The sequence below is a fragment of the Microcaecilia unicolor genome, chromosome 1 (genome assembly GCF_901765095.1).
Source record: "Microcaecilia unicolor chromosome 1, aMicUni1.1, whole genome shotgun sequence".
Taxonomy (NCBI): Eukaryota; Metazoa; Chordata; class Amphibia; order Gymnophiona; family Siphonopidae; genus Microcaecilia; species Microcaecilia unicolor.
This window is the reverse complement of record NC_044031.1, coordinates 349,872,663-349,897,764: the sequence shown is the minus strand read 5'-3', so window position 1 is coordinate 349,897,764 and position 25,102 is coordinate 349,872,663. Positions and strand designations below refer to the sequence as shown.

The 25,102-nt window shown below is 48.4% G+C and overlaps 1 protein-coding gene across 1 annotated transcript in view; it reads left to right on the top strand.

The window, feature by feature from the left end:
• HUS1 (HUS1 checkpoint clamp component) overlaps positions 1–8,377 on the top strand; it is a 168,100-nt gene extending 159,723 nt beyond the window's left edge. Inside the window, exon 8 of the mRNA XM_030209451.1 lies at positions 7,753–8,377. Within this exon, the coding sequence (XP_030065311.1) occupies positions 7,753–7,835 (83 nt within the window). The 3' untranslated portion in view covers positions 7,836–8,377. The remainder of the gene's footprint in view (positions 1–7,752) is intronic.
• The last annotated feature ends 16,725 nt before the right edge of the window (positions 8,378–25,102 follow it).

Here is a 25,102-nt window from a genome sequence, read left to right as displayed (position 1 = left end):
GCAAAGGACTTTGCTAGTGAAGTTTCCGATTGGAGGGGCTGCCGTGGACGTCACCCATCAGTGAGAACAAGCAGCCTGCTTGTCCTCGGAGAACGTGTATTACACTGTGATGTGTGTCTATGCACCCAATGACGGCCAAAAAATATTCCTGGAAGAACTGGAAAAGGTTCTCCAAAAGCATGTCAAAGGCCAGCTGTTGATGGCGGGTGACCTCAATCTGACAATTGACCCCGCATGGATAATTCCGGCAGCGCAGTGAGATATGCTAGGGGCAGGGGCGTAGCCAGACAACAGATTTTGGGTAGGCCTATCAAGAAGTGGGTGGGCACCAAGTGTTCTCCCCCCCCCCCCCCCCAACCACCACCAAAAAAATATCTCAGCTGGCGGGAAAACACTTCTTTCCACCTTGACAGTCTGCAGCAGGTATGCGCTGAAAAATGAGCATGCTCAGGTGCCAGTATCATGGAGAGTAGCGTTTTCGTTACCATCAAGGGGAAGTCTTCAGCTGGCCGAGTTTGGGATCCCCACCAGCTACCACTAAACGTGTGCTACTGTTGGGTGGGCCTAAGCCCTGAGTGGGTGGGCCCTGGCCCACCCAGGCCCACCTGTGGCTACGCCACTGGCTAGGGGGGACCGAGCGGCCTTTAAAGCCTGGCTGGCTAGATGAGGGCTGATAGATCTCTGGCGTGACTCCCATGGAGTAGAGAAAGACTATACTCACTATGTACCTAAACATAACACATACTCGAGAATTGATTACTAGTTGGGAGATGTGACGGTGAGAGGCAGAATAGATAAAGTGAAAATAGAGCCCTGTAACTGGTCGGATCACTCTATGGTGGTGATAACCTTGCAAACAGGAATCATGGAGAAAGGGCGAAAACTTTGGAGATTAAACAAAGCTTTATTATTAGACCCACAAAATGTAGTTGAGATAGAAAAATATATAACTGAGTATATAAAGTTCAGTGATATGGGAGAGGTGCACCCGGCAAGCGTATGGGAGGGAATGAAAGCGGTGCTAAGAGGCCAACTCATTGCCTTGCAGGCCCATATTAAAAAAGGTCAAGCAGGGAAGAAGGCCAAGATTAGAAAGAAAATAGAGACCAGTGAACAGGCACATAAAATAGATCTGACAGATAAAAAGAAACTGCAAGAATTACAACAATATAGGGCTCAGCTTAATGATATACAGTTGTCAGAGATAGCAACCCAGATGCAGCAAGTTCAGCAAGAACAGAGTTTGGAAACAGAGCCAGCAGGCTTTTGGCGCACAAATTAAAAAAGCAGGCCCAAAGAAACTATATATCGGGCGTATATGATACCTCGGGAAAGGTTGTTAGCCAAGCAGAGGAGATACAGGCAGTATTCAGGGATTATTATGCCCAAATATACAAATGAGAACTGGGGTCCACGCAAGAGGGTATTACACAGTATCTGCAGGAGATGACGCTTCCAGAACTATCCGAGGAAGCAGCAGAATCTTTGTCTAGCCCCATGACCCTTAAGGAGATAGAGAAGGCGATAGCAAACCTACCCACTAGTAAAGCTCCTGGGCCCGATGGCTTCCCCGCCTGTTTTTATAAATTGTTTGCCAAGTGGCTAGCACCGCTGCTGCTGAAAGTGATAACATCATTCGATGAGATAGGAGAATTGCCATACTCTTGGAGAATGGCTGAGGTAGTTTTAATCCAGAAGCCAGGCAAGGACCCCTTGCACTGCGGGTCATATAGGCCAATATCTCTACTAAATATTGACTATAAAATCTTTACCAAAGTACTGGCAATTAGGTTGCAGAGGGTGCTACCAAGCATAATACATGATGACCAGGCGGGATTTATGGAGGGTAGACAGACGTTTGACAACATCAGATGCTTGCTACATGTAATTCAGCGAGCTACAGATGAATCAGAATCGGTCATTCTACTTTCGGTGGACGCGGAAAAGGCCTTTGACCGAGTGGAGTGGCCATTTTTATTTGCAGTCTTGGAACAGATAGGACTGGGAGGGAGATTCTTGATCTGGTTGCGTCTGCTCTATACTAGCCCCTTGGCAACCCTAAAAATAAATGGGTCTCACACTAAAACACTATGCCTTGGGAGTGTCACCCCTGTTGTTCGCATTATCAATTGAACCATTAGCTAAGAGGATTAGAGATCATGAGAACATACGGGGAGTGGTCAGAGGCCTACGAGAGCATAAGATCATGCTCTTTGCTGATGATGTCTTGATGACACTAGCCCAACCTAAACAATCGCTCCAGCAGGTTATGGAGGTAATAGGGCAATATGGGAAGCTATCGGGCTTTAAAATTAATGTAAATAAATCAGAGATACTTAATCTCACCATGCCCCAGAGAGAGGCTCAGATGCTGAAGGGATTATACCCTTTTCACTGGGCAACCAAAGCAATAAGATACCTGGGAATAATGATAACCCCTAGGATAGAGAACTTGTATCATGAGAATTTTCCAAAAAAGATAAGGGAGCTTTTTGGTGAACTGGACAGGTGGGAGGGTCTCACTATATCGCGGTTGGGCAGAATTCATGCCATAAAAATGATGCTCCTGCCGAAACTGCTGTATTTATTTTTGGCACTCCCACTGCCGATTCCCAGGGCCTTTTTCCAACAAGTAAATAAAAAAATGTTCGCATATATTTGGAGGAAGATACCACCTAGAGTACGTAGAAGTATGATGTTTCAAACTCCAGCTAAGGGGGGCATGGGAGTCCCTAATTTTTACTTGTATTACCAGGCGGCACAGCTTAGGGTTTTAACGGAATGGGACCTGGTGAACACCAAGAAATGGTTGCACTGGGAACGAGCCTGGATGGGCACCCGATATTTGAGTGACATATTGTGGAGCTCGGGGACAGATATATCAGATGCAGCAGGGAGGGTCCCGGTGGGCCTCAAACACTTATTAAGCACATGGCTTCAAATACGGACAAAGGTTTTCCCGGATAGGACATATTTTCTGCAGATGGCTATACGAGGGGCACCGGGCTTTCCCCTAGGGACCGAAGAGAAAATATACCTGTTATGGGTGAAGAAAGGGTTACGTACACTGGGACTGGTATGGGTTCATGGAGAAATAAGGGCCTTCGAGGACCTGCAGGAAGAATATTTATTTATTTGTTGCATTTGTATCCCACATTTTCCCACCTCTTTGCAGGCTCAATGTGGCTTACAATACATCATGAATAGTGGAAATATTAGAAAATAGATATTTAGTGTTACAGAAGGATCTTAAGCAACATGATAGTGATGAAACATGATAGTAGCATAACAAGCTGATATTGTTGATCTTTTTGATATGCTTTGTTAAAGAGATGGGTCTTCAACAGTTTGCAGAAGCTTGTTAGTTCGCAAATCGTTTTTAAGTTGCACGGCAGTGTGTTCCATAACTGTGTGCTCAAGTAGGTAAAGTTTGACGCGTGCATTAGTTTGTATTTTAGACCTTTGCAGTTGGGGAAATGCAGATTAAGGAATGTGCGAGATGATTTTTTGGCATTCCTGGGTGGTAAGTCTATCAGGTCTGACATGTAGGCTGGTGCATCTCCGTGAATGATTTTGTGGACTAGGGAGCATATTTTGAACGTGATGTGTTCTTTGAGTGGGAGCCAATGTAGTTTTTCTCGTAGAGGTTTAGCACTTTCATATTTTGTTTTACCGAATATGAGTCTGGCTGCAGTGTTCTGGGCTGTCTGGAGTTTCTTAATTATTTGCTCTTTACAGCTGGCGTATAGCGCGTTGCAGTAGTCTAGATGGCTGAGCACCATTGATTGTACCAGGTTACGGAAAACAGTCCTTGGGAAGAAAGGTCTTACTCTTTTTAATTTCCACATTGAGTGGAACATCTTCTTGGTTGTGTTTTTCGCGTGGCTCTCAAGTGTTAGGTGTCGATCAATGGTAACTCCAAGAATTTTTAGGAAGGTTCAGGTTTGGTGTGTTGATGGCGGTGAATTTGTTCTTGTTGTGTTGAGAGGAGAGTATTAGGCATTGGGTTTTTTCTGCATTAAGTTTCAGCCGGAATGCATCCGCCCATGAATGCATGACGTGGAGACTTTGGTTGATTTCATTGGAAATTTCCTTTATATCTTGTTTAAATGGGATGTAGATATGGTCTAGAGGAAAGAGATTTAGTGTATTATGTCAGCTTAAGGAACTATATTATGAGGCGGGCAAGAGATGAGTTGGAATTGGCTGAAACAGGGCTGGAAAAGGCTATGAGAGGTGGAGGCGGGAGGGGTAGTATAACCCGATTGTATAGAGCACTGCTGCTTCTCTCCTTGCCCCAAGATTTTTGTACTGGACGATGGGAGAAAGACCTTCAGACACAGTGCACAAGGGATTGGTGGGAGAGTAGCTATAGACACTTGCTGAAGCCGTCCATCTCCCAGCCGCTAGCAGAAAATGGATACAAAATTTTATATAGGTGGTACTACACCCCGGTAAGATTGCAAAAGTTTTATCCACAGATTACAACAGAATGTTGGAGAGAGTGTGGTGGGCGAGGAACATTCTGGCACATTTGGTGGGAATGCCCAAAGGTTCAGGCGTATCTTTGGGAAAGATACAAGATATGATAAAGAAAGAGTACCCAGCTGCAATCTTCTCTACTAGGAGTTTTCAAGTGGGCCTAGGTGGCAACTATCAAAGGTTTCTGCTCTGCCTTCCAGCCCCAGTCCCTACATTCTTGCCTTTGCCAATCCCACCCTCGGAATTCTCATCTAGCTCCCTAGTCAAAGCAAGGGATGAGCTTTTGACTGGTTCCAGGAGATGATAGTTGCAGTCCAAGTAACCATCCCAGATAACCATCTGGTAGGAGGGAGGCTCATTTTTTCCATCAAAGATAACCTCTTGTAATCTCTGACCAGTGGGCTCTTCAAATAGTCTGTCTTGGTTATGCTTTTTCATTGGCGACAATTTTCCACCAGAAGTATCTTATCTCGCTCTCCGCACAAGCAGCTACTTTGTAGAGGAAATATCTGCTCTTCTACAGGCCAGTGCAGTCAAACCTGTGCCACCAGGGGAAGAAGAGAAGGGATTCTGTTCCAGGTACTTCTTGTGCCCAAGAAGACGGGGGATTTCATCCTATCCTAGACCTGGTCAAAGAAGAGTTCAGGATGATTTCCCTGGGCACTCTTCTTCCCCTGATTCAGGAAAAAGGTTGACTGTGCTCTCTTGACTTAAAGGATGCCTGTACCCATATATTTATACTTCCCAGTCACAGGAAGTATCTTGGATTCCAAGGAGGGGAACACTACTACCAGTATCGCATTCTGCCTTTTGGCCTCATTTCAGCTCCCAGGATATTCACCAAATGTCTAGCAGTAGTTGCAGCATTGCAACGCAGACTGGGAGTTTGTATTTTCTTACCTGGATGATTGGTTGGTCAAGAGCACATCGCAAGAGAGGGGTGCTAGAATAAGTGCGGAGAAATATTTGGGTACTGGAGCTGCTAGGGTTTATCGTAAACTACCTAGTCCCATCTTCTTCTCCCAGTACAGCAATTGGAGTTCATAGGATCTCTGCTAAATAGTGCAAGCTTGGGTTTTCTGCCCCAGTTGAGAGTGGATGCTTTGATAGCAATCGCAAGTCCAAAGCAGCAAGATCACAGCTTGGCAGATGTTGAGCTTGTTAGACCACATGGCCTCCACAGTACATGTTGCTCCCATTTGATAGAGGCCCAGTGGATCCTAGCTTCTCAGTGGTTGCAGGCAACTGGGAATCTAGTAGATGTCATCCAGGCCCCTCCAGAGTTGAGTCATTCCCTTCTCTGGTGAACAGTTCGGATGAATTTGACTGTTGGACTACAATTCCAAATTCTCCTGCCTCAGAAGGTGTTGACAACGGATATATCCAACATGAGATTGGGAAGCACATGTTGACGGGCTTCACACCCAAGGGACGTGGTCTGCTCAGGAGACAGATCTGCATATCAACCTCCTCAATCTGCCAGACTCATCCAAATGGATAATCAGATTTCAAGTACTATGTGAACAAGCAGGGGGGTACGGGCTTCTACCCCTTGTGTCAGGAAGCATTAGAGAAAATAAAATTAATCTCTGTGCAATTAATGCTTACCACCTCCGTGTAGGAGGTAAGCCCATCTCTATACAGCCTCTAATTGTTCATTTTATGAGAGCTTTGCTGTTGACAAAGCCCCCTATCAAACCTCCCACTGTGTCATGGGATCTCAACGTTCTCACCGAGCTGATGAAAGTTGATTCCTATCATCTGAAGTATCTGCCTTGAAAGGTTGTGTTTTTAGTGGCAGTTGCTTCAGCTCGCAGAATCAGTGAGCTTCAGGCCCTAATAGCTGATCCACCTTACACTAAGTTTCATCACAACACAGTAGTTCTTCGCACGCACCCTAAGTTCCATCTTAACCAGTCAGTAGTTTGCCAACATTTTCCCCAAAACCAGATGCCCATCCTGGCGAAAGCGTACTGCATACCTTAGACTGTAAGCGAGCTTTAGCCTTCTATCTGGAGTGGACTGTCCACCCAGCTTTTTGTTTCTTTTGACCCAAACAGGATGGGGGTAGCCATCAGTAAACACACAATTTCCAGTTGGCTAGCAGATTGCATCTTCTTCATTTATGCCCAGGTTGGGCTGACTCTTGAGGGTCATGTCGCGGCTCAATGTCAGAGCCATGTCTACATCGGTAGCACATTTGAGATCAGCCTCCATAAAGGAGAGTTTCAAAGCTGCGATTTGGTTTTCTGTGCACACGTCCATTACTGCCTTGAGCAAGATACCCAACATGACAGCTGGTGTAGTCAGATGGTCCTGCAGAATTTGTTTGGTGTCTGGAATCCAACTCCACCCTCCTAAGCCCAGTTTTGTTCTTTTCCAGGCTTCACCTTCACAACTAGTATGTATATAGTTTCAGGTTAATTGACTTGAGACCACAACGTTTTGAGTCCCTATTGTCCTAGCATTCCCAGATATAAGAATACAGCTGACCCTGTTTGTCCTTGGAGAAAGCAGAGTTACTCACCTGTAGCAGGTATCCACACATACTTGCTTGCCTCCCCTAGGAGTTATATTATCTGACTGAGGGACCTGTGCTCACACATCAGGTAGATAGGCACCTGTGCATGTGCGATGGGACGCTGCTAGAATTTTCTTCTAAGCTCTCTGTGTCTGCACTGGGTTCCATGGGATGATGTCACCCAGATATGAGAATACCTGACCTGCCGTCCTAGGAGAATATCTGCTACAGGTGAGTAGCTATCCCTTCTCCTCCCCTCCCCCCCCCCCAAAAAAAAGATACTCTCCAAGGCTTTGCTGAGGACTTTGCTAGCATCACTGTTCTGTGTTCTTCCTCACAGCTGTTAGCTGGGTTATACCAGTCTGAGTGGAGTCAGAAGCTTTTCTGTCAGTCTGCTGCCTGACTGGACTCTGAGATTTAAAGAAAACAATAGCTTTCATGTATTTAGATGACATGTCTGGTGCTCCAGAGGCATTCTGAGACACTTTACTGTCATCCTAATGTTTTGAGTGGAAGAATGGCAGACATATTAAACAATATTTAGTCTGGAAGCAAGTCTCACTTCTCTTTACATCTTCATAACATTTCATTTCAAAATGCGTTTATGCTGCAAATTTTTATATTTTCATTTTATTGAAAGTTTCAAATATAAACATATTGAAAGTGTTATATTTTGAAAATCCTGACATAATCGACCTCTCTTCCTGTGTGTATGTGCTGATCCTCAACTTGCTTTTCTTGTTTTTTAGATATTGTCAGTAAAAGGATTGTCCATTTCCTTTTGCTGCATGAAGATGTCTCCTTGCAGTACTTCATTCCTGCACTGGCCTGAAGATTTGATTTTTCAAAGAAGAAAGAGCGATATTTTTCAGATCTGCTGGTCATGTTTGAGAATGGAAGGCTAAGTGGATTTGAATTGAGGAGCTGGCTGTCCACAGCCCTCTTGTACTACAAGGTTGCCGTCTGCACAACATTCATTGGCAGCTGAGCCTTCAAGGTCCCCACCAACAGAAGCGGGACTACCATCACTATCCTGTCACAGCTGATTATGCCACAACCTCATATAGGAAGAAACATTCTATGTAGTGTCACGTCCCAACAGCAAATGGGGCATATCGATCAGCTTATGCTAGTGCCTTGAACATTGCTTCAGATCGTCAAGTAAATGGATGCTCTCTTGAAGGTAGATTATACTGGCAAAAACCTGTTGGACAAACATGCCTGGCTTCTTACAAAAGTATTTTTATGCAGGCATACCTTCTGACCCTCCTGGTTGCATTAAGTATTATCTAATAAATATTTCAGATAATCTGTAACTTGTTTCCTTCATTGGATGGTATTGCATCACATTAGACACTTGCTTTGTTTTCAGACCTTCTCACTGTTTAGTGAAAAAAAAAAATGGGAAACTTTTTTTTCTTATTTTGTACTTAAATTTTAGCTCTGTGTTGCTTAGCTGTAATATGGCTTTGTCCATGTGATTTTTGCATAACACTGAAGAAAAGCTTTGCAAATTTGAAGATGTGTATAATCGAAATTATGCTTGAGAAAGGTAGTGTTTCAGTTTGAGATTAATACCTCCTAAGATGGGCACTACATAGATGGTAAGATGATGCCTTGCCTTCCCTGGTTGGCAGTGGCCAAATCCATGGTCAGTACTCGGAGCAAGATGTTATTGCTGTAGGAAGACCCAAATGTTACAACATCTATAGTAGAATGGCATTGCAATGGTGCCATAATAGAGATCTTTTGAGTACTTACTGCAGAAGAGTTACTGTGGAGAGGTGGAAATCCAGAGTACTCTGGTGCGTGACTCGCGTGGACGACTCCCCACTCCCGTCACGCGAGTGTGCCCCTTCAGTTCTTTTTTTGTCTGCAACAAGGTGACAGGATTTTTCTTGTTCTCCTCGTTTTGGCCCAGGAAGAGAGTCTGACGACTTTTTCATCTGTTTTCTATTTTTCTTTTCGTCATTTTATTTAAAAAAAAAACAATCTTCCCGTAGTTTCTTAGTTTTAGTCCTCTTTTAATTTTTCTTTCTTTTCTACGCGGTCAGGTTATTCTTTCTTTTGTGCCCTTTTTTCTTTTAGAAGGCACAATCGCGTCTTTGGATTTTTGCCAAGGCCGTTTTTCCTTCCATGTCACCCAGCGGCTTCAAATGTTGTACTCAGTGCAACCGGACCATCTCAGGTGTATCCAGTGCCTTGGGCCTGACCATAGCCCAGCCGCTTGTAGTCTGTGTCTTCGTATGAAGAAACGGACCCAAGCGTCTCGAGAAGCCCAACTAGAAAAGCTTTTTGGGGCTCGGTCTGGTCCTTCAACATCGACATCGGTATCGAGGTTGGCGGCATGGACATTGAAAGGAGCATCGACGTCGGGAGCAGAGGTAATGGCTGCTGACAGACCAACTCGCACTGGGAGCAGCAAGGCGTCGAGTGAGTCTCCACCTGTCTCGAGGCCTCCTGTTATGCAGGCCCCCTGGGACCGACCTTCGTTGGACCCAGCCCTGAGGAGATGTGAGGATTCCATGTCCTCCTCATCAGTACCAAGGAGTCTCGATGACTGGCGTCAAGCGAAGGCAAAGAAGCACCGTCATTGTTCTTCAACTCATGGTGCCGGTAGCTCTGTCGCGTAGATAGAGAGTCGGCACCCGAGAAGCGTTGGCGCCGAGAGGATCGCTTCCCATCTATACAGTAGGTGCCGATGCATTGGTCTTCTAGCAGCCCGGTACCTGCTCCCAAGCCTCGACAGATTCTGATACCGCCTGCTCCACCGACCCCACAGCCTTCTCCGATGGCGGCTTTTGATGAGTGCATCTGGGCCTTGTATCCAGAACTTCTGGAAGGACTGCTACGTCAGTCAGCTTCGGTGTCGGGGGTGCTTGTGCCTTCCGCACCTTCTGCTGCAGCTGGTTCTTCTCCTGCAGTGAGGTCTCCAGCCCCGGTACTGCCTACAGCATCGGCTGCCCCCCAGGTCGACTCCCCTTCAACGTCGGCGGAGGAAGCTTCGCCACAGTCCAAGCAGGCGTCGGCCTCTCGACATCGCCATTGAGGACGTCGTTCCTCGACGTCGAGGCAGGCTCAGTCTCAGAGTACCTTAAGAGGTCTTATCCAATACTGAACAGGAGCGTTCGTGGGAAGAAGAGGAAGATCCCGGGTACTTTTCTTCTGCTGAGTCCTATGGGATTCCCTCTCATTCTTCTCCTCCACCAGAGAGGAGACTATCTCCACCGGAGAGTCTATCCTTTTCCTCTTTTGTCCAGGAAATGGCTATGGCTATTCCCTTCCCTGTGGAGATTGAAGATGAGCCCATGGCTGAGATGCTCAAAGTCCTGAACTATTCTTCTCCACCTAAAGAGGCTGTAACAGTCCCTCTGCATAAAGTACTGAAGGAAGTCCTTATGCGGAACTGGTCGGTCCCTCTGTCTGGCCCCGTGATCCCGAAGAAAGCTGAATCCCAGTATTGGTTCCACGGTGAACCTGGATTGATGAGGTCTCAGTTACCCCACAATTCTATGGTGATGGACTCTGCTCTCAAGAGAACCAGGAGTACTAGAGACTATGCTTCGGCGCCCCCCAGGCAGAGAAGCTAGGACTCTTGATTCTTTTGGGAGGAAGACGTATCAGGCCACAATTCCTGGTCAGGGCTATGTTTGACACTTTTGATGTAGCATCCAGAATTGCTGCTCAAGGTATAGTGATGCGCAGCCTCTCATGGCTGCGTGTCTCTGACCTGGATCATTCGGTCCAGCAGCAAATGGCGGATGTTTCTTGCCGGGGGGACAGCCTTTTTGTTGAGAAAGTATAGGATCTTGTTGATCAGATCAAGAAGCATAATGATGCTATGGATTCTCTCTCCCGCCGGGCGTCTTCTGCTACTACCTCATCATCTAGGAGGTATTTTGGAGGGAAGAGGAGTGCTCCCTATTCCTATCCTAGGTGTAGGTACACTCCTGCTTCTCGGCAGCCTGCACAGGCTCAGCCCCAGCGCGTCAACAGCGTGCATCTAAGGCCCCTGCTGCTCCCCAGGAAAAGCAAGGGACAGGCTTTTGACTGGCTCCAGTTAAGCATAGCCTTAGTAAAAGTGTCCGTACTGGACGACTTGCCAGTTGGGGGGAGGTTGATATTTTTTCACCAAAGGCAGAGCCGCCGAGAGAGGGGGGGCAGGGGGGAAAAATTGCCCGGGCCTCCAAGGGGGGGCCCGGCACTGTAGTCCCTGGTCTCCCCCGTCCTCGGCTCCATCGACTGTCCGCCACCGGGCCGGGCCCCCCGCATTGAAATCATCATAGCGCCTCACCTATCACCTCCGTGACTGAAAGCGCAGCAGCAGCAGATCGGATTCGACTCTCTTTGGGCCTTCCCTCCCTGTGTCCCGCCCTCGTGGAAGTTACATCAGACGAGCGCGGGACACAGGGAGGGAAGGCCCGAAAGGAGGCGAATCCAATCTGCTGCTGCTGCGCTTTAAGTCACGGAGGTGACAGGTGAGGCGCTGTGATGATTTTAATGTAGGGCACCCAGCCCGGTGGTGGACGGAGGGGGGCGGGTGGGGACTGTGGCGCGGCGGCCTGGGGGGGCGGCCTTGCCCCAGGCCCGGCCCAGTCTCTCGGCGACCCTGACCAAAGGTGGCCTCTCATAACCTCCAACCGGTGGGTTCTTCAAATAGTCCGGTCAGGATACACTCTCAATCTGGAATCCAAACCTCCAAATTGTCCACCGGGAACTCATTCTTACAGTTCCCAGCACAAACAGGTACTTGCAGAGGAACTCTCTGCCCTTCTACTAAAACCACTACTAAATGGACTTGGGAAAAATCCACAATTCCGGGAATAACATGTATAGAATGTTTGTACGTTTGGGAAGCTTGCCAGGTGCCCTTGGCCTGGATTGGCCGCTGTCGTGGACAGGATGCTGGGCTCGATGGACCCTTGGTCTTTTCCCAGTGTGGCATTACTTATGTACTTATGTACTAGCCCAAGCGGTCAAACCACCAGGGGAAGAAGGGTTGGGATTCTATTCCAGGTATTTCCTTTTGCAGAAAAAGACAGGGTGATGTGTCCCATCCTAGACCTAAGGGCCCTGAACAAATTCCTAGTCCGAGAAAACTTCAGGATGATTTCCCTGGGCGCCCTTCTTCCCATGATTCAAGAGAACTATTGGCTATGCTCTCTGGAGTTGAAGGATGCTTACACACACATCTCTATACTTCCAGCTCACAGGAGGTATCTTCGATTTCGACTGGGAACACAGCACTTTCGGTACCATGTACTGCCCTTTGGTCTGGTGTCTGCGCCCAGAGTGTTTACAAAGTGCCTAGCGGTAGTTGCAGCGTTGCTAGGCAGACGGGGAATGCATGTGTTCCCTTATCTCGACAGCTGGCTGGTAAAGAGCACCTAGGAGGCAGGCGCTCTACAGTCCATTCGAATGACTATTCAGGTGTTAGAGCTACTGGGGTTCATGGTCAATTACTCCCATCTCACCCCAGTTCAAAAGTTGGAATTCATTGGAGCTCTGTTGAACACAAAGACAGCTCGAGCTTATCTTCCCGAGCCAAGGGCAGACAACCTCCTGTCTCTGGTGTCCATAGTTCGAGCGTTTCAACAGATCGTGGCTCAGCAGATGTTGAGACTTCTGGGGCACATGGCCTCTACAGTTCGTGTAACCCCCATGGCACATCTACTACATATGAGATCAGTTCAATGGACCCTAGCTTCCCAGTGGAATCTAGAGGATGTGATCCAGCTGTCCACCGACTTTCGGAATTCTCTTCAGTGGTGGACGATCCAATCCAATTTGACCTTGGGACGTCCATTCCAAATTCCTCCGCCACAAAAAGTGCTGATGACGGATGCATTCCTCCTGGGGTGGGGAGCTCCTGTAGATGGGCTTCACACTCAAAGAGCCTGGTCCTTTCAAGAAAAAGGTCTTCAGATCAATCTCCTGGAATTGCTAGCGATCTGGAACACTCTAAAGGCTTTCAGAGATCGGCTGTCTAACCACATCATTCTGATTCAGACAGACAATCAGGTTGCCATATATTACACCAACAAGCAGGGAGGCATCAGATCTCGCCCTCTGTGTCAGGAAGCCGTCCAGATGTGGCTTTGGGCATACCATCACGGCATGTTTCTCCAAGCCATTTATCTAGCAGGCGTAAACAACAGTCTGGCCAACAGGCTGAGCAGGGTAATGCAAACTCACAAGTGGTCGCTGAACATGGACATTGCCTTCTAGATCTTCCGAGTGTGGGGCACCGCCTCGGTGGATCTTTTTGCCACTCAGATCAATCACAAGGTCCCTCAGTTCTGTTCCAGGCTTCAGGTCCACGACAGACTAGCGGCAGATGCCTTTCTCCTGCATTGGGGATCAGGCCTTCTGTATGCATATCCTCCCATACCTCTAGTAGGGAAGACTTTGCTGAAACTCAAGCAAGACTACGGAACCATGATTCTGATTGCACCTTTCTGGCCGCGTCAGATTTGGTTCCCTCTTATTCTGGAGTTGTCCTCCGAGGAACTGTGGAAATTGGGGTGTTTTTCAACCCTCATCATCCAGAACGAGGGATCGCTTCTACATCCCAACCTCCAGTCTCTAGCTCTCAAGGCCTGGATGTTGAGAGCTTAGAATTCGCTTCCTTGGGTCTCTCAGAGGGTGTCTCCCGAGTCTTGCTTGCTTCCAGGAAAGATTCCACGAAGAGGTGTTACTCTTTCAAATGGAGAAGGTTTGCCATCTGGTGTGACAGCAAGGCCCTAGGTCCTCTTTCTTGTCCTTACCCTGCTTGAATACCTTCTACACTTATCAGAGTCTGGTCTCGAGACCAACTCCGTAAGGGTTCACATTAGTGCGATTAGTGCTTATTGCTTTGTAGAGGGTAAGCCTATTTCTGGACAGCCTTTAATTGTTTGCTTCATGAGAGGTTTGCTTTTGTGAAAGCCCCCAGTCAAACCTCCACCAGTGTCATGGGATCTCAACATCATTCTCACCCAGCTGATGAAAGCTCCTTTTGAGCCACTGAATTCCTGCTATCTGAAGTACTTGACCTGGAAGGTCATTTTTTGGTGGCTGTTACTTCAGCTCATAGGGTCAGTGAGCTTCAGGCCTTAGTATTTGATGCACCTTATACCAAGTTTCATCACAACAGAGTAGTCTTCCGCATGCACCCTAAGTTCCTGCCGAAGGTGGTGTCAGAGTTCCATCTGAACCAATCAATTGTCTTGCCAACATTTTTTCCCCATCCTCATGCCCACCTTGACGAAAACAGTATGCACACCTTGGACAGCAAGACAGCATTGGCCTTTTACGTGGAGTGGACAAAGCCCTTCAGACAGTCCGTCCAGTTCATTGTTTTGATCCCAACAGGAGGGGAGTCGCCATCGGAAAATGCACAATCTCCAGTTGGCTAGCAGATTGCATTTCCTTCACTTATGCCCAAGCTGGGTTGAGTCTGGAGGGCCATGTCACAGCTCATAATGTTAGAGCCATGGCTGCGTCAATGGCTCACTTAAATAAATTTGAGAGTGCTAAGCCGCTCCGAGAGAAATTGCATTGGTTTCCAGTCAAGGATCGCATCACATATAAAATCTGCTCCCTAGTACACAAAATTCTCTATGGTGAAGTCCCTGACTACATGATTGACCTAATCAGCCTGCCACCGAAGAATGCATTAAGACTCTCCCGTTCATACCTTTACCTTCAACGGGCTTAAGTATAAATCCACATATGCTTCATCCTTCTCCTTCATCAGCTCACAATTATGGAATTCCTTGCCAAAAGCTATAAAAACCATTCACAACCATCTAAATTTCAGAAAATCTCTAAAGACTTTGTTATTTGGAAAAGCTTACCCCATGTGTCTCCACTACTTGATTCATAACACTATAATGACAATTTTGGACACATCCACTCTTCCCTTCTCGCCCCTGACTTCCCTGTTCCTTTCATTTCTTCCCCATTCTCTCCTTTATTTCTTATGTAGGTTACATGATGTATTAGCTTAATTTGCTGTTTTGGCGTCCGCTTTTGCAGTGTGATGTAAGCCACATTGGGCCTGACACATTTAGGAAAATGTGGGGTATAAATGAGATCATAAATAAATAAATAGTGTTAGAGCCATGGCTGCGTCAGTGGCTAATTTAAAGTCAGCCTACAGGGGGGTCACGTGATGCTCTGAACAGAGAGGACGTGATTCTGTGCTCTCCGAGGCCCCTGTTCATTTAAAACAACTTTTAACCCGCAAACCTACAAGCAGAAGATTTAAAACAACCTTACCTGAAAGGTGAGAATATATGGAAAAATATCTGGGCGCGCCAGCTACAAATATGGCTAGCAGAAGCGCTAAAAAAGAAAAAGCGAAGGCGTCGAGCGCTGCGGGAGAAGGTCCGTCTCAAAATGGAAGTGTGCAGGTCACAGAAGAACAACTAAGACAACTAACAGAGGCGGTCGGAGCGGCGCTGGCGCCGAAGTTCGAAAAATTAAGTGAGCGGAGCGCGGACTTTGAAGCGCTGCTTACAGACACAATTAGAAGAACAACTGAGCTAGAGACGAGAGTATCTGCAGCGGAAAATGCGATTGGTCCTGACACGAGGCAAGTCAGCGCGCTGGAAGCTAAAGTAGAGGCACTAACGGCAAAGCTGGATGATATTGAAAACAGATTGCGGCGAGGCAATCTCAGGCTGGTGGGGTTGCCTGAATCAGTCAGCGATCGGGTGCTTGCCTCTGTGTTAGAAACGTGGTTGGCAGCTGAGTTCGCGCTGTTGGATCATGCAGGTAAAATCTGTCTAGAGAGAGCACATCGAATAGGAAGATTTCAAGATGGACAACGGACCCCTCGCACAGTAATTATCAAGGTGCATAACTATGTGCACAAAACAGAAATTCTAAGAGGATACTGAATAAAACGAAATGAAGTACGCTATGATGGCCATCAGATCAGAATATTCCAAGACTACTCAGCTGCATTGCAGGAGAAGAGGAAAAAATGTACATCTATATGTCAGCAGCTTCATGACCATCACGTGCCATTCATGCTATTGTATCCGGCACTGCTGAAGGTTAAAACAGATGGAGCATGGAAGCAGTTTGAAAATGTCTCCGCAGCACAACAATGTGTGCAAGAGATAATGGCGAATAGACAAAACCCTGAGCAAGAAGAGGGAAGCGTCTGAAATCATTTCTATATAGTAGAACTGTTGGTATAAAAAGTTTATGGTAAGATGTTGTTAACATGTTTAATGTGAAGATTGCAAGGGAAACTGTTACTTGTAAGAATGGGGGTCCAGAGGCACCGAAAACCCCTAGAGCCTATCCTTTTTGTGATGGGCGGGGTAACAGGGGAGCTACAGGGAAGGGAAGCAGGGAGGGTGGAAGGGAGGGGGAAGGGGAGTAGTTGGGGGTGGTTGGGAATAGAAGGGGTAGAGGGAGGGTCAATGGGGGAGGCCAGAGTCTCAGGGAGTATGGGAAGCTTGAAGGCAGAACTACTGGAAAGGAGGACCTGCTGCTCGATATTATATGAGGAGGCATCAGGTGGCGATAGAAGACCGAGCGGGGAGGCTGGGCTCCCTAAGGGATGTCAGAACAGATCTAGATGAAAGAAAGACTGCAGACTATGATTATGGTTAAAGGGACTAACATAGGAATACAAATAGTCTCCTGGAATGTGGGAGGGATCACGTCCCCGATAAAAAGGGCAAAGATATTGAGTGCCCTGAAGAGACAGGGGGTGGACATAGCTTGTATACAGGAAACGCGCTTGTCACAGGGGGAGCAAAACAAACTTAAACGGCACTGGGTGGGAGAAATTTTTGGGTCTCCATCTAGCGGCAGAAGGGGAGGAGTAGTAATTTTGATTCACAAAAACTTGGCGGCCAAGGCTAAATTGTTGTTCGCAGATACCGAAGGCCACTATGTGGGTATTAGCTTGAACTGCAAGGTCAGATGCGTACGTTAGTGGCAGTGTATGCAGCACAAACAGGTGGGAAAAAATTTTATGCCAAATTGATGGCGGAGTGCCAGAGACACGGGAAAGACCCCTTAATAATTGCGGGAGACATGAATCAGGTATTGGACACCCAATTAGACAGGTCAAATCCCAGAGGCGTGAGGGGAACTGATGAGGTCACACTGCTGGAAGAGTTCTGCGGTTCGCTGGGTTTGGTGGACCCGTGGCGGTTTTTACACGAGGAGGAGCGAGATTACACGCACACGTCGCGGGCCCACCGAACCCAGTCAAGAATAGATTATATCCTGATAGCGCAGGTCTTGCTCCCCCAGATTTATAAAGCGGAGATATGCCCAGAAGAGGTCTCTGATCATGCGTTAATATGGGTGGACCTGGAGTCACAGCCTTACTTCCAAGGACCTAGGGGATGGCGCTTCCCTGCTTATTTATTTTCTTCACCTGAGTTCATAGCCTACCTGACTGACAAATGGGAAGACTTTGCAGTAAACAATAAACAGCATGTAGATGATCCTGGTCTGTTCTGGTCGACTGCAAAGGTGTGGTGATCAGGGGAGACTTGATAGCGTATGTGAGTCTACGGAATCGGAAAATAGCACAGAAAATTGTAGAATTAGAAAGGTGAGTTAAGATGGTGAAGCGGTGATACACTAGGAACCCCACGCAGGCATCTTTCGAAAACCTCATAAATGCGAGGACGGAGTTAAACAGCTTACTCCATGAACGAACCATGAGATCCATGGCGATGCGGAAATATGCTTTAAAGAGGTATGGAGATAGACCTGGGGGGATGCTGGCACGCTTGGTAAAAGGAGCTCGTAGACCACATTTTGTAACACGGCTCCGTAGGAAGTCAGGGGAGATTGCCACTCATCCTGTGGATATTGCGGAAGTATTTATGAAGCATTTTGAAGAGCTATATAAGGGGAAGCCCGAGGAGGATCTCAGAGAGAGTATTTGTTGAAATCCAACTTGCCGAAACTCACTGACGCACAGGTAGAGGTATTAGATTCGCCTTTGACAGTTAAAGAGGTGGGGGCAGCGATCCAGGCATTAAAACTTCACTCTTCACCCGGTCCAGACAGTTTTTCCAGTGAATTTTACAAACTCTTAAGAACTCAAATAGTGGGGCCCCTAGTTAATCTATATGAGGAGGCCACTGAAGACGGTAGATCAATATGAGGATTTTGGTACTCAAGATTTCGCTAGATGACCGAGGAGTAAAAGGGGCGATCAGGGAAGACAAAGCCATAGCGGAGAGATTAAATGAATTCTTAGCTTCGGTCTTATCCTCTGGATGACAATTTTATTGGCTTCCCCCCCAGTCTCTCCATGTATGAGGTCATATCCCTCCAAAATTTTTTACTATGTTTGCACTCCCAGAGAGCATGTATCAGTGAGTTAACCTGCTTTTTGCACTTTTTACAAATGGGGAATTCTACGCCTCCCGCCTTAAAAAGGCGCTCCTGTGTAAAATAGGCTCTATGTATTATGCGAAAGTTACATTCTCTAAGCTCCGCACTAATCGATCCCGATAGAATTTCTCTCACTAACTTGTTCAAATCTATCTCCTCATGCGATATACCCAGGTCTTGACCCCAGCGTCTTTCTAATTCCCCTTTCTCTTGTTTCTTCTGTAGTGTTTCTAGTGCTTTTTTTCAGAGTTGATACTGAAACCCCTCTATCTTGAATAGGTTCAAAGAACTGCAACAATCGTTGTCGAAAGTGAAATCGTGGGCTTCCTATATCTAAGCTCCGAATGTAATGTTGTACTTGTCTATAAGCAAAAACGTCTCTTCCTTCCATCTTTTGTGTTCTCAGCATCGTCTCCCAGGGTATCAATTCCCCATTTTCATCTAATAAAGCGAATGCTACATACCTGTAGAAGGTATTCTCCGAGGACAGCAGGCTGATTGTTCTCACTGATGGGTGACGTCCACGGCAGCCCCTCCAATCGGAAACTTCACTAGCAAAGTCCTTTGCTAGTCGCGCGCCCATGCGCACCGCGCATGCACGGCCGTCTTCCCGCCCGAACCGGCTCGTGTTCGTCAGTCCCGTATGTAGCAAGACAAAACAAGGGAAGACACAACTCCAAAGGGGAGGCGGACGGGTTTGTGAGAACAATCAGCCTGCTGTCCTCGGAGAATACCTTCTACAGGTATGTAGCATTCGCTTTCTCCGAGGACAAGCAGGCTGCTTGTTCTCACTGATGGGGTATCCCTAGCCCCCAGGCTCACTCAAAACAACAAACATGGTCAATTGGGCCTCGCAACGGCGAGGACATAACTGAGATTGACCTAACAATTTATCCAACTAACTGAGAGTGTAGCCTAGAACAGAATAAAACATGGGCCTAGGGGGGTGGAGTTGGATCCTAAACCCCAAACAGATTCTGAAGCACTGACTGCCCGAACCGACTGTCGCGTCGGGTATCCTGCTGCAGGCAGTAATGAGATGTGAATGTGTGGACAGATGACCACGTCGCAGCTTTGCAAATCTCTTCGATAGTGGCTGACTTCAAGTGGGCTACCGACGCTGCCATGGCTCTAACATTATGAGCCGTGACATGACCCTCAAGAGCCAGCCCAGCCTGGGCGTAAGTGAAGGAAATGCAATCTGCTAGCCAATTGGATATGGTGCGTTTCCCCACAGCCACTCCCCTCCTGTCGGGATCAAAAGAAACAAACAATTGGGCGGACTGTCTGTTGGGCTGTGTCCGCTCCAGATAGAAGGCCAATGCTCTCTTGCAGTCCAATGTGTGCAGCTGACGTTCAGCAGGGCAGGAATGAGGACGGGGAAAGAATGTTGGCAAGACAATTGACTGGTTCAGATGGAACTCCGACACAACCTTTGGCAAGAACTTAGGGTGAGTGCGGAGGACTACTCTGTTATGATGAAATTTGGTGTAAGGGGCCTGGGCTACCAGGGCCTGAATCTCACTGACTCTACGAGCTGAAGTAACTGCCACCAAGAAAATGACCTTCCAGGTCAAGTACTTCAGATGGCAGGAGTTCAGTGGCTCAAAAGGAGGTTTCATCAGCTGGGTGAGAATGACGTTGAGATCCCACGACATTGTAGGAGGCTTGACGGGGGGCTTTGACAAAAGCAAACCTCTCATGAAGCGAACAACTAAAGGCTGTCCTGAGATCGGCTTACCTTCCACACGGTAATGGTATGCACTGATTGCACTAAGGTGAACCCTTACAGAGTTGGTCTTGAGACCAGACTCAGACAAGTGCAGAAGGTACTCAAGCAGGGTCTGTGTAGGACAAGAGCGAGACTCTAGGGCCTTGCTGTCACACCAGACGGCAAACCTCCTCCATAGAAAGAAGTAACTTCTCTTAGTGGAATCTTTCCTGGAAGCAAGCAAGACACGAGAGACACCCTCTGACAGACCCAAAGAGGCAAAGTCTACGCTCTCAACATCCAGGCCGTGAGAGCCAGAGACTGGAGGTTGGGATGCAGAAGCGCCCCTTCGTCCTGTGTGATGAGGGTCGGAAAACACTCCAATCTCCACAGTTCTTCGGAGGACAACTCAAGAAGAAGAGGGAACCAGATCTGACGCGGCCAAAAAGGAGCAATCAGAATCATGGTGCCTCGGTCTTACTTGAGTTTCAACAAAGTCTTCCCCACCAGAGGTAAGGGAGGATAAGCATAAAGCAGACCCTCCCCCCAGTCCAGGAGGAAGGCATGCGATGCCAGTCTGCCTTGGGCCTGAAGCCTGGAACAGAACTGAGGGACTTTGTGGTTGGCTCGAGATGCAAAGAGATCTACCAAGGGGGTGCCCCACACCTGGAAGATCTGGCGCACTACTCGGGAATTGAGCGACCACTCGTGAGGTTGCATAATCCTGCTCAGTTTGTCAGCCAGACTGTTGTTTATGCCTGCCAGATATGTGGCTTGGAGCACCATGCCGTGACGGCAAGCCCAGAGCCACATGCTGACGGCTTCCTGACACAGGGGGCGAGATCCGGTGCCCCCCTGCTTGTTGATGTAATACAAGGCAACCTGGTTGTCTGTCTGAATTTGGATAATTTGGTGGGACAGCCAATCTCTGAAAGCCTTCAGAGCGTTCCAGACCGCTCGTAACTCCAGAAGATTGATCTGCAGATCGCGTTCCTGGAGGGACCAGCTTCCCTGGGTGTGAAGCCCATCGACATGAGCTCCCCACCCCAGGAGAGACGCATCCGTAGTCAGCACTTTTTGTGGCTGAGGAATTTGGAAAGGACATCCCAGAGTCAAATTGGACCAATTCGTCCACCAATACAGGGATTTGAGAAAACTCGTGGACAGATGGATCACATCTTCTAGATCCCCAGCAGCCTGAAACCACTGGGAAGCTAGGGTCCATTGAGCAGATCTCATGTGAAGACGGGCCATGGGAGTCGCATGAACTGTGGAGGCCATGTGGCCCAGCAATCTCAACATCTGCCGAGCTGTGATCTGCTGGGACGCTCGCACCGCGAGACGAGGGACAACAAGTTGTTGGCTCTCGCCTCTGGGAGATAGGCACGAGCCGTCCGAGAATCCAGCAGAGCTCCTATGAATTTGAGTCTCTGTACTGGGAGAAGATGGGACTTTGGATAATTTATCACAAACCCCAGTAGCTCCAGGAGGCGAATAGTCATCTGCATGGACTGTAGAGCTCCTGCCTCGGATGTGTTTTTCACCAGCCAATCGTCGAGATATGGGAACACGTGTACTCCCAGCCTGCGAAGTGCCGCTGCTACTACAGCCAAGCACTTCGTGAACACTCTGGGCGCAGAGGCGAGCCCAAAGGGTAGCACACAGTTCTGGAAGTGACGTGTGCCCAGCTGAAATCGCAGATACTGTCTGTGAGCTGGCAGTATCGGGATGTGCGTGTAGGCGTCCTTCAAGTCCAGAGAGCATAGCCAATCATTTTCCTGAATCATGGGAAGTAGGGTGCCCAGGGAAAGCATCCTGAACTTTTCCTTGACCAATTTGTTCAGGGCCCTTAGGTCTAGGATGGGACGCATCCCCCCTGTTTTCTTTTCCACAAGGAAGTACCTGGAATAGAATCCCAGCCCTTCCTGCCCGGATGGCACGGGCTCGACCGCATTGGCGCTGAGAAGGGCGGAGAGTTCCTCTGCAAGTACCTGCTTGTGCTGGAAGCTGTAAGACTGAGCTCCCGGTGGGCAATTTGGAGGTTTGGTGGCCAAATTGAGAGTGTATCCTTGCCGAACTATTTGGAGAATCCACTGGTCGGAGGTTATGAGAGGCCACCTTTGGTGAAAAACTTTCAACCTCCCCCCGACCGGTAGATCGCCTGGCACTGACACGTTGATGTCGGCTATGCTCTGCTGGAGCCAGTCAAAAGCTCGCCCCTTGCTTTTGCTGGGGAGCCGAGGGGCCTTGTTGAGGCGCACGCTGCTGACGAGAGCGAGCGCGCTGGGGCTTAGCCTGGGCCGCAGGCTGTCGAGAAGGAGGATTGTACCTACGCTTACCAGAAGAGTAGGGAACAGTCTTCCTTCCCCCATAAAAACGTCTACCTGGGGAGGTAGAAGCTGAAGGCTGCCGGCGGGAGAACTTGTCGAAAGCGGTATCCCGCTGGTGGAGCTGCTCTACCACCTGTTCGACCTTCTCTCCAAAAATATTATCCGCACGGCAAGGCGAGTCCGCAATCCGCTGCTGGATCCTATTCTCCAGGTCGGAGGCATGCAGCCATGAGAGTCTGCGCATCACCACACCTTGAGCAGCGGCCCTGGATGCAACATCAAAGGTGTCATACACCCCTCTGGCCAGGAATTTTCTGCACGCCTTCAGCTGCCTGACCACCTCCTGAAATGGCTTGGCTTGCTCAGGAGGGAGCTTGTCCACCAAGCCCGCCAACTGCCGCACATGGTTCCGCATGTGTATGCTCGTGTAGAGCTGGTATGACTGAATTTTGGCCACGAGCATAGAGGAATGGTAGGCCTTCCTCCCAAAGGAGTCTAAGGTTCTAGAGTCCTTGCCCGGGGGCGCCGAAGCATGCTCCCTAGAACTCTTAGCCTTCTTTAGGGCCAAATCCACAACTCCAGAGTCGTGAGGCAACTGAGTGCGCATCAGCTCTGGGTCCCCATGGATCCGGTACTGGGACTCGATCTTCTTGGGAATGTGGGGATTAGTTAAAGGCTTGGTCCAGTTCGCCAGCAATGCCTTTTTCAGGACATGATGCATGGGTACTGTGGACGCTTCCTTAGGTGGAGAAGGATAGTCCAGGAGCTCAAACATTTCAGCCCTGGGCTCGTCCTCCACAACCACCGGGAAGGAGATGGCCGTAGACATCTCCCGGACAAAGGCCGCAAAAGACAGACTCTCGTGAGGAGAAAGCTGCCTTTCAGGGGAGGGAGTGGGATCCGAAGGAAGGCCATCAGACTCCTCGTCAGAGAAATATCTGATGTCCTCCTCCTCCTCCCACGAGGCCTCACCATCGGTATCAGACACAAGTTCACGAACCTGTGTCTGAAGCCGTGCCCGACTCGACTCCGTGGAACCACAGCCACGGTGGGAGCGTCGAGAAGTAGACTCCCTCGCCAGCACCGGCGAAGCTCCCTCCGCCGACGTCATCGGGGAGCCTTCCTGGGAGGCGACCGCAGTCGGTACCGCAAGCGGCACCGATGTCGGAGACCTCACCCCGGGCAAGGGGCCAGCCGGCGCCTCACTCGACGGTACCAGTAGCGCAAGCACCCCCGGTATCGGAGGGGAAGGGCGCAACAGCTCTCCCAGGATCTCTGGGAGAACGGCCCGGAGACTCTCGTGCAGGGCGGCTGTGGAGAAAGACATGGAAGCCGATGCAGGAGTCGATGTCAGAGTCTGTTCCGGGCGTGGAGGCTGTTCCGGGCTGTCCAAGGTGGAGCGCATCGACACCTCCTGAACAGAGGTTGAGCGGTCCTCCCGGTGCCGATGCCTACTGGGTGCCGACTCCCTCGGCATGGCGCATGGGCGCGCGAGGAGTAGCAAAGGACTTTGCTAGTGAAGTTTCCGATTGGAGGGGCTGCCATGGACGTCACCCATCAGTGAGAACAAGCAGCCTGCTTGTCCTCGGAGAAATCCCTAATATATCTGATTTCCTTGGTTCCCCATCTTTTAAAGGATATATTGTCATTCCCTGGGCTAAAGTCTACATTTCCCACCAAGGGTAGTTGATCTGTTTGATGTGGATTCCCTTCTAATAGATTTGTCAGATATGTCCAGGACCTCCTAAGTGACTTCAAAAGAAAGTTGTTGCGGACTTCTGGGAGTTTAGCCCATGGCGCGTGAATCAGGGAGAAAATATTCCACTTATCGTATGTCGCCTGTTCTATCACCCTCGGCGTATATTCCTGGCTGTCCAGAACCCAGTCTTCTAAGTGGCGAAGTAGACATGCCCAGTTATAGCTTTGTATATCCAGCAACCTTAAACCCCCCCTGTCTCCACGTACCGAGCAAATGCTTGAGTGAAGTTCTAGGTTTTTTCCCTTGCCAATGCCAACAAAAGTTCGCGACCATTTGATATAAAGCTTTAAGGTCTCTCTTAGTGAGTTTAATCTGTAACTGCTGAAGCATATATAATCATCTGGGGAACAAGGTCACCTGAAACAGTTGTATACGGCCATATAAGGAAATTGGCAATGACATCCATTTTATGAGAGTTACCTGTCTGTTCTAGTAAGGAGGAGACATTGAGCTCCTGGATTAAAAACGTCTTATAAGGAAGTTTAATACCCAAATATTGAAAATGCCGTGACGCCCACTTCAATGGAAATGGGCCCTCTAATTGACGTTTCACCAAACAGCTAGTTGGCAGGGCCAAGGACTTGTCTAGATTTAGTTTGAACCTCGAAAAATCTCCGAATTCACTGAAACTATCCATCAAGGCAGCGAGAGATGTGTTAGGTTCCGTCAGATGTACCAAAAGGTCACCTGCAAAAGCCAATACTTTAAACTCTTGTCCTCCCATCTTTACCCCCTGGATATCTGGGTTCGATATTATCTCCCTTAGCAAGGGATCAATGCTCAACACAAATAGTAATGGGGAAAGTGGGCAATCCTGTTGCGTGCCTCGATGGATGGTGATAGACTCTGATGTGATCCCATTCACCCACATCACTGCCTTTGGGGTTTTGTATAAGGCCTCCACCGCTTTAACCCAAAAACCCGTGAATCCATAT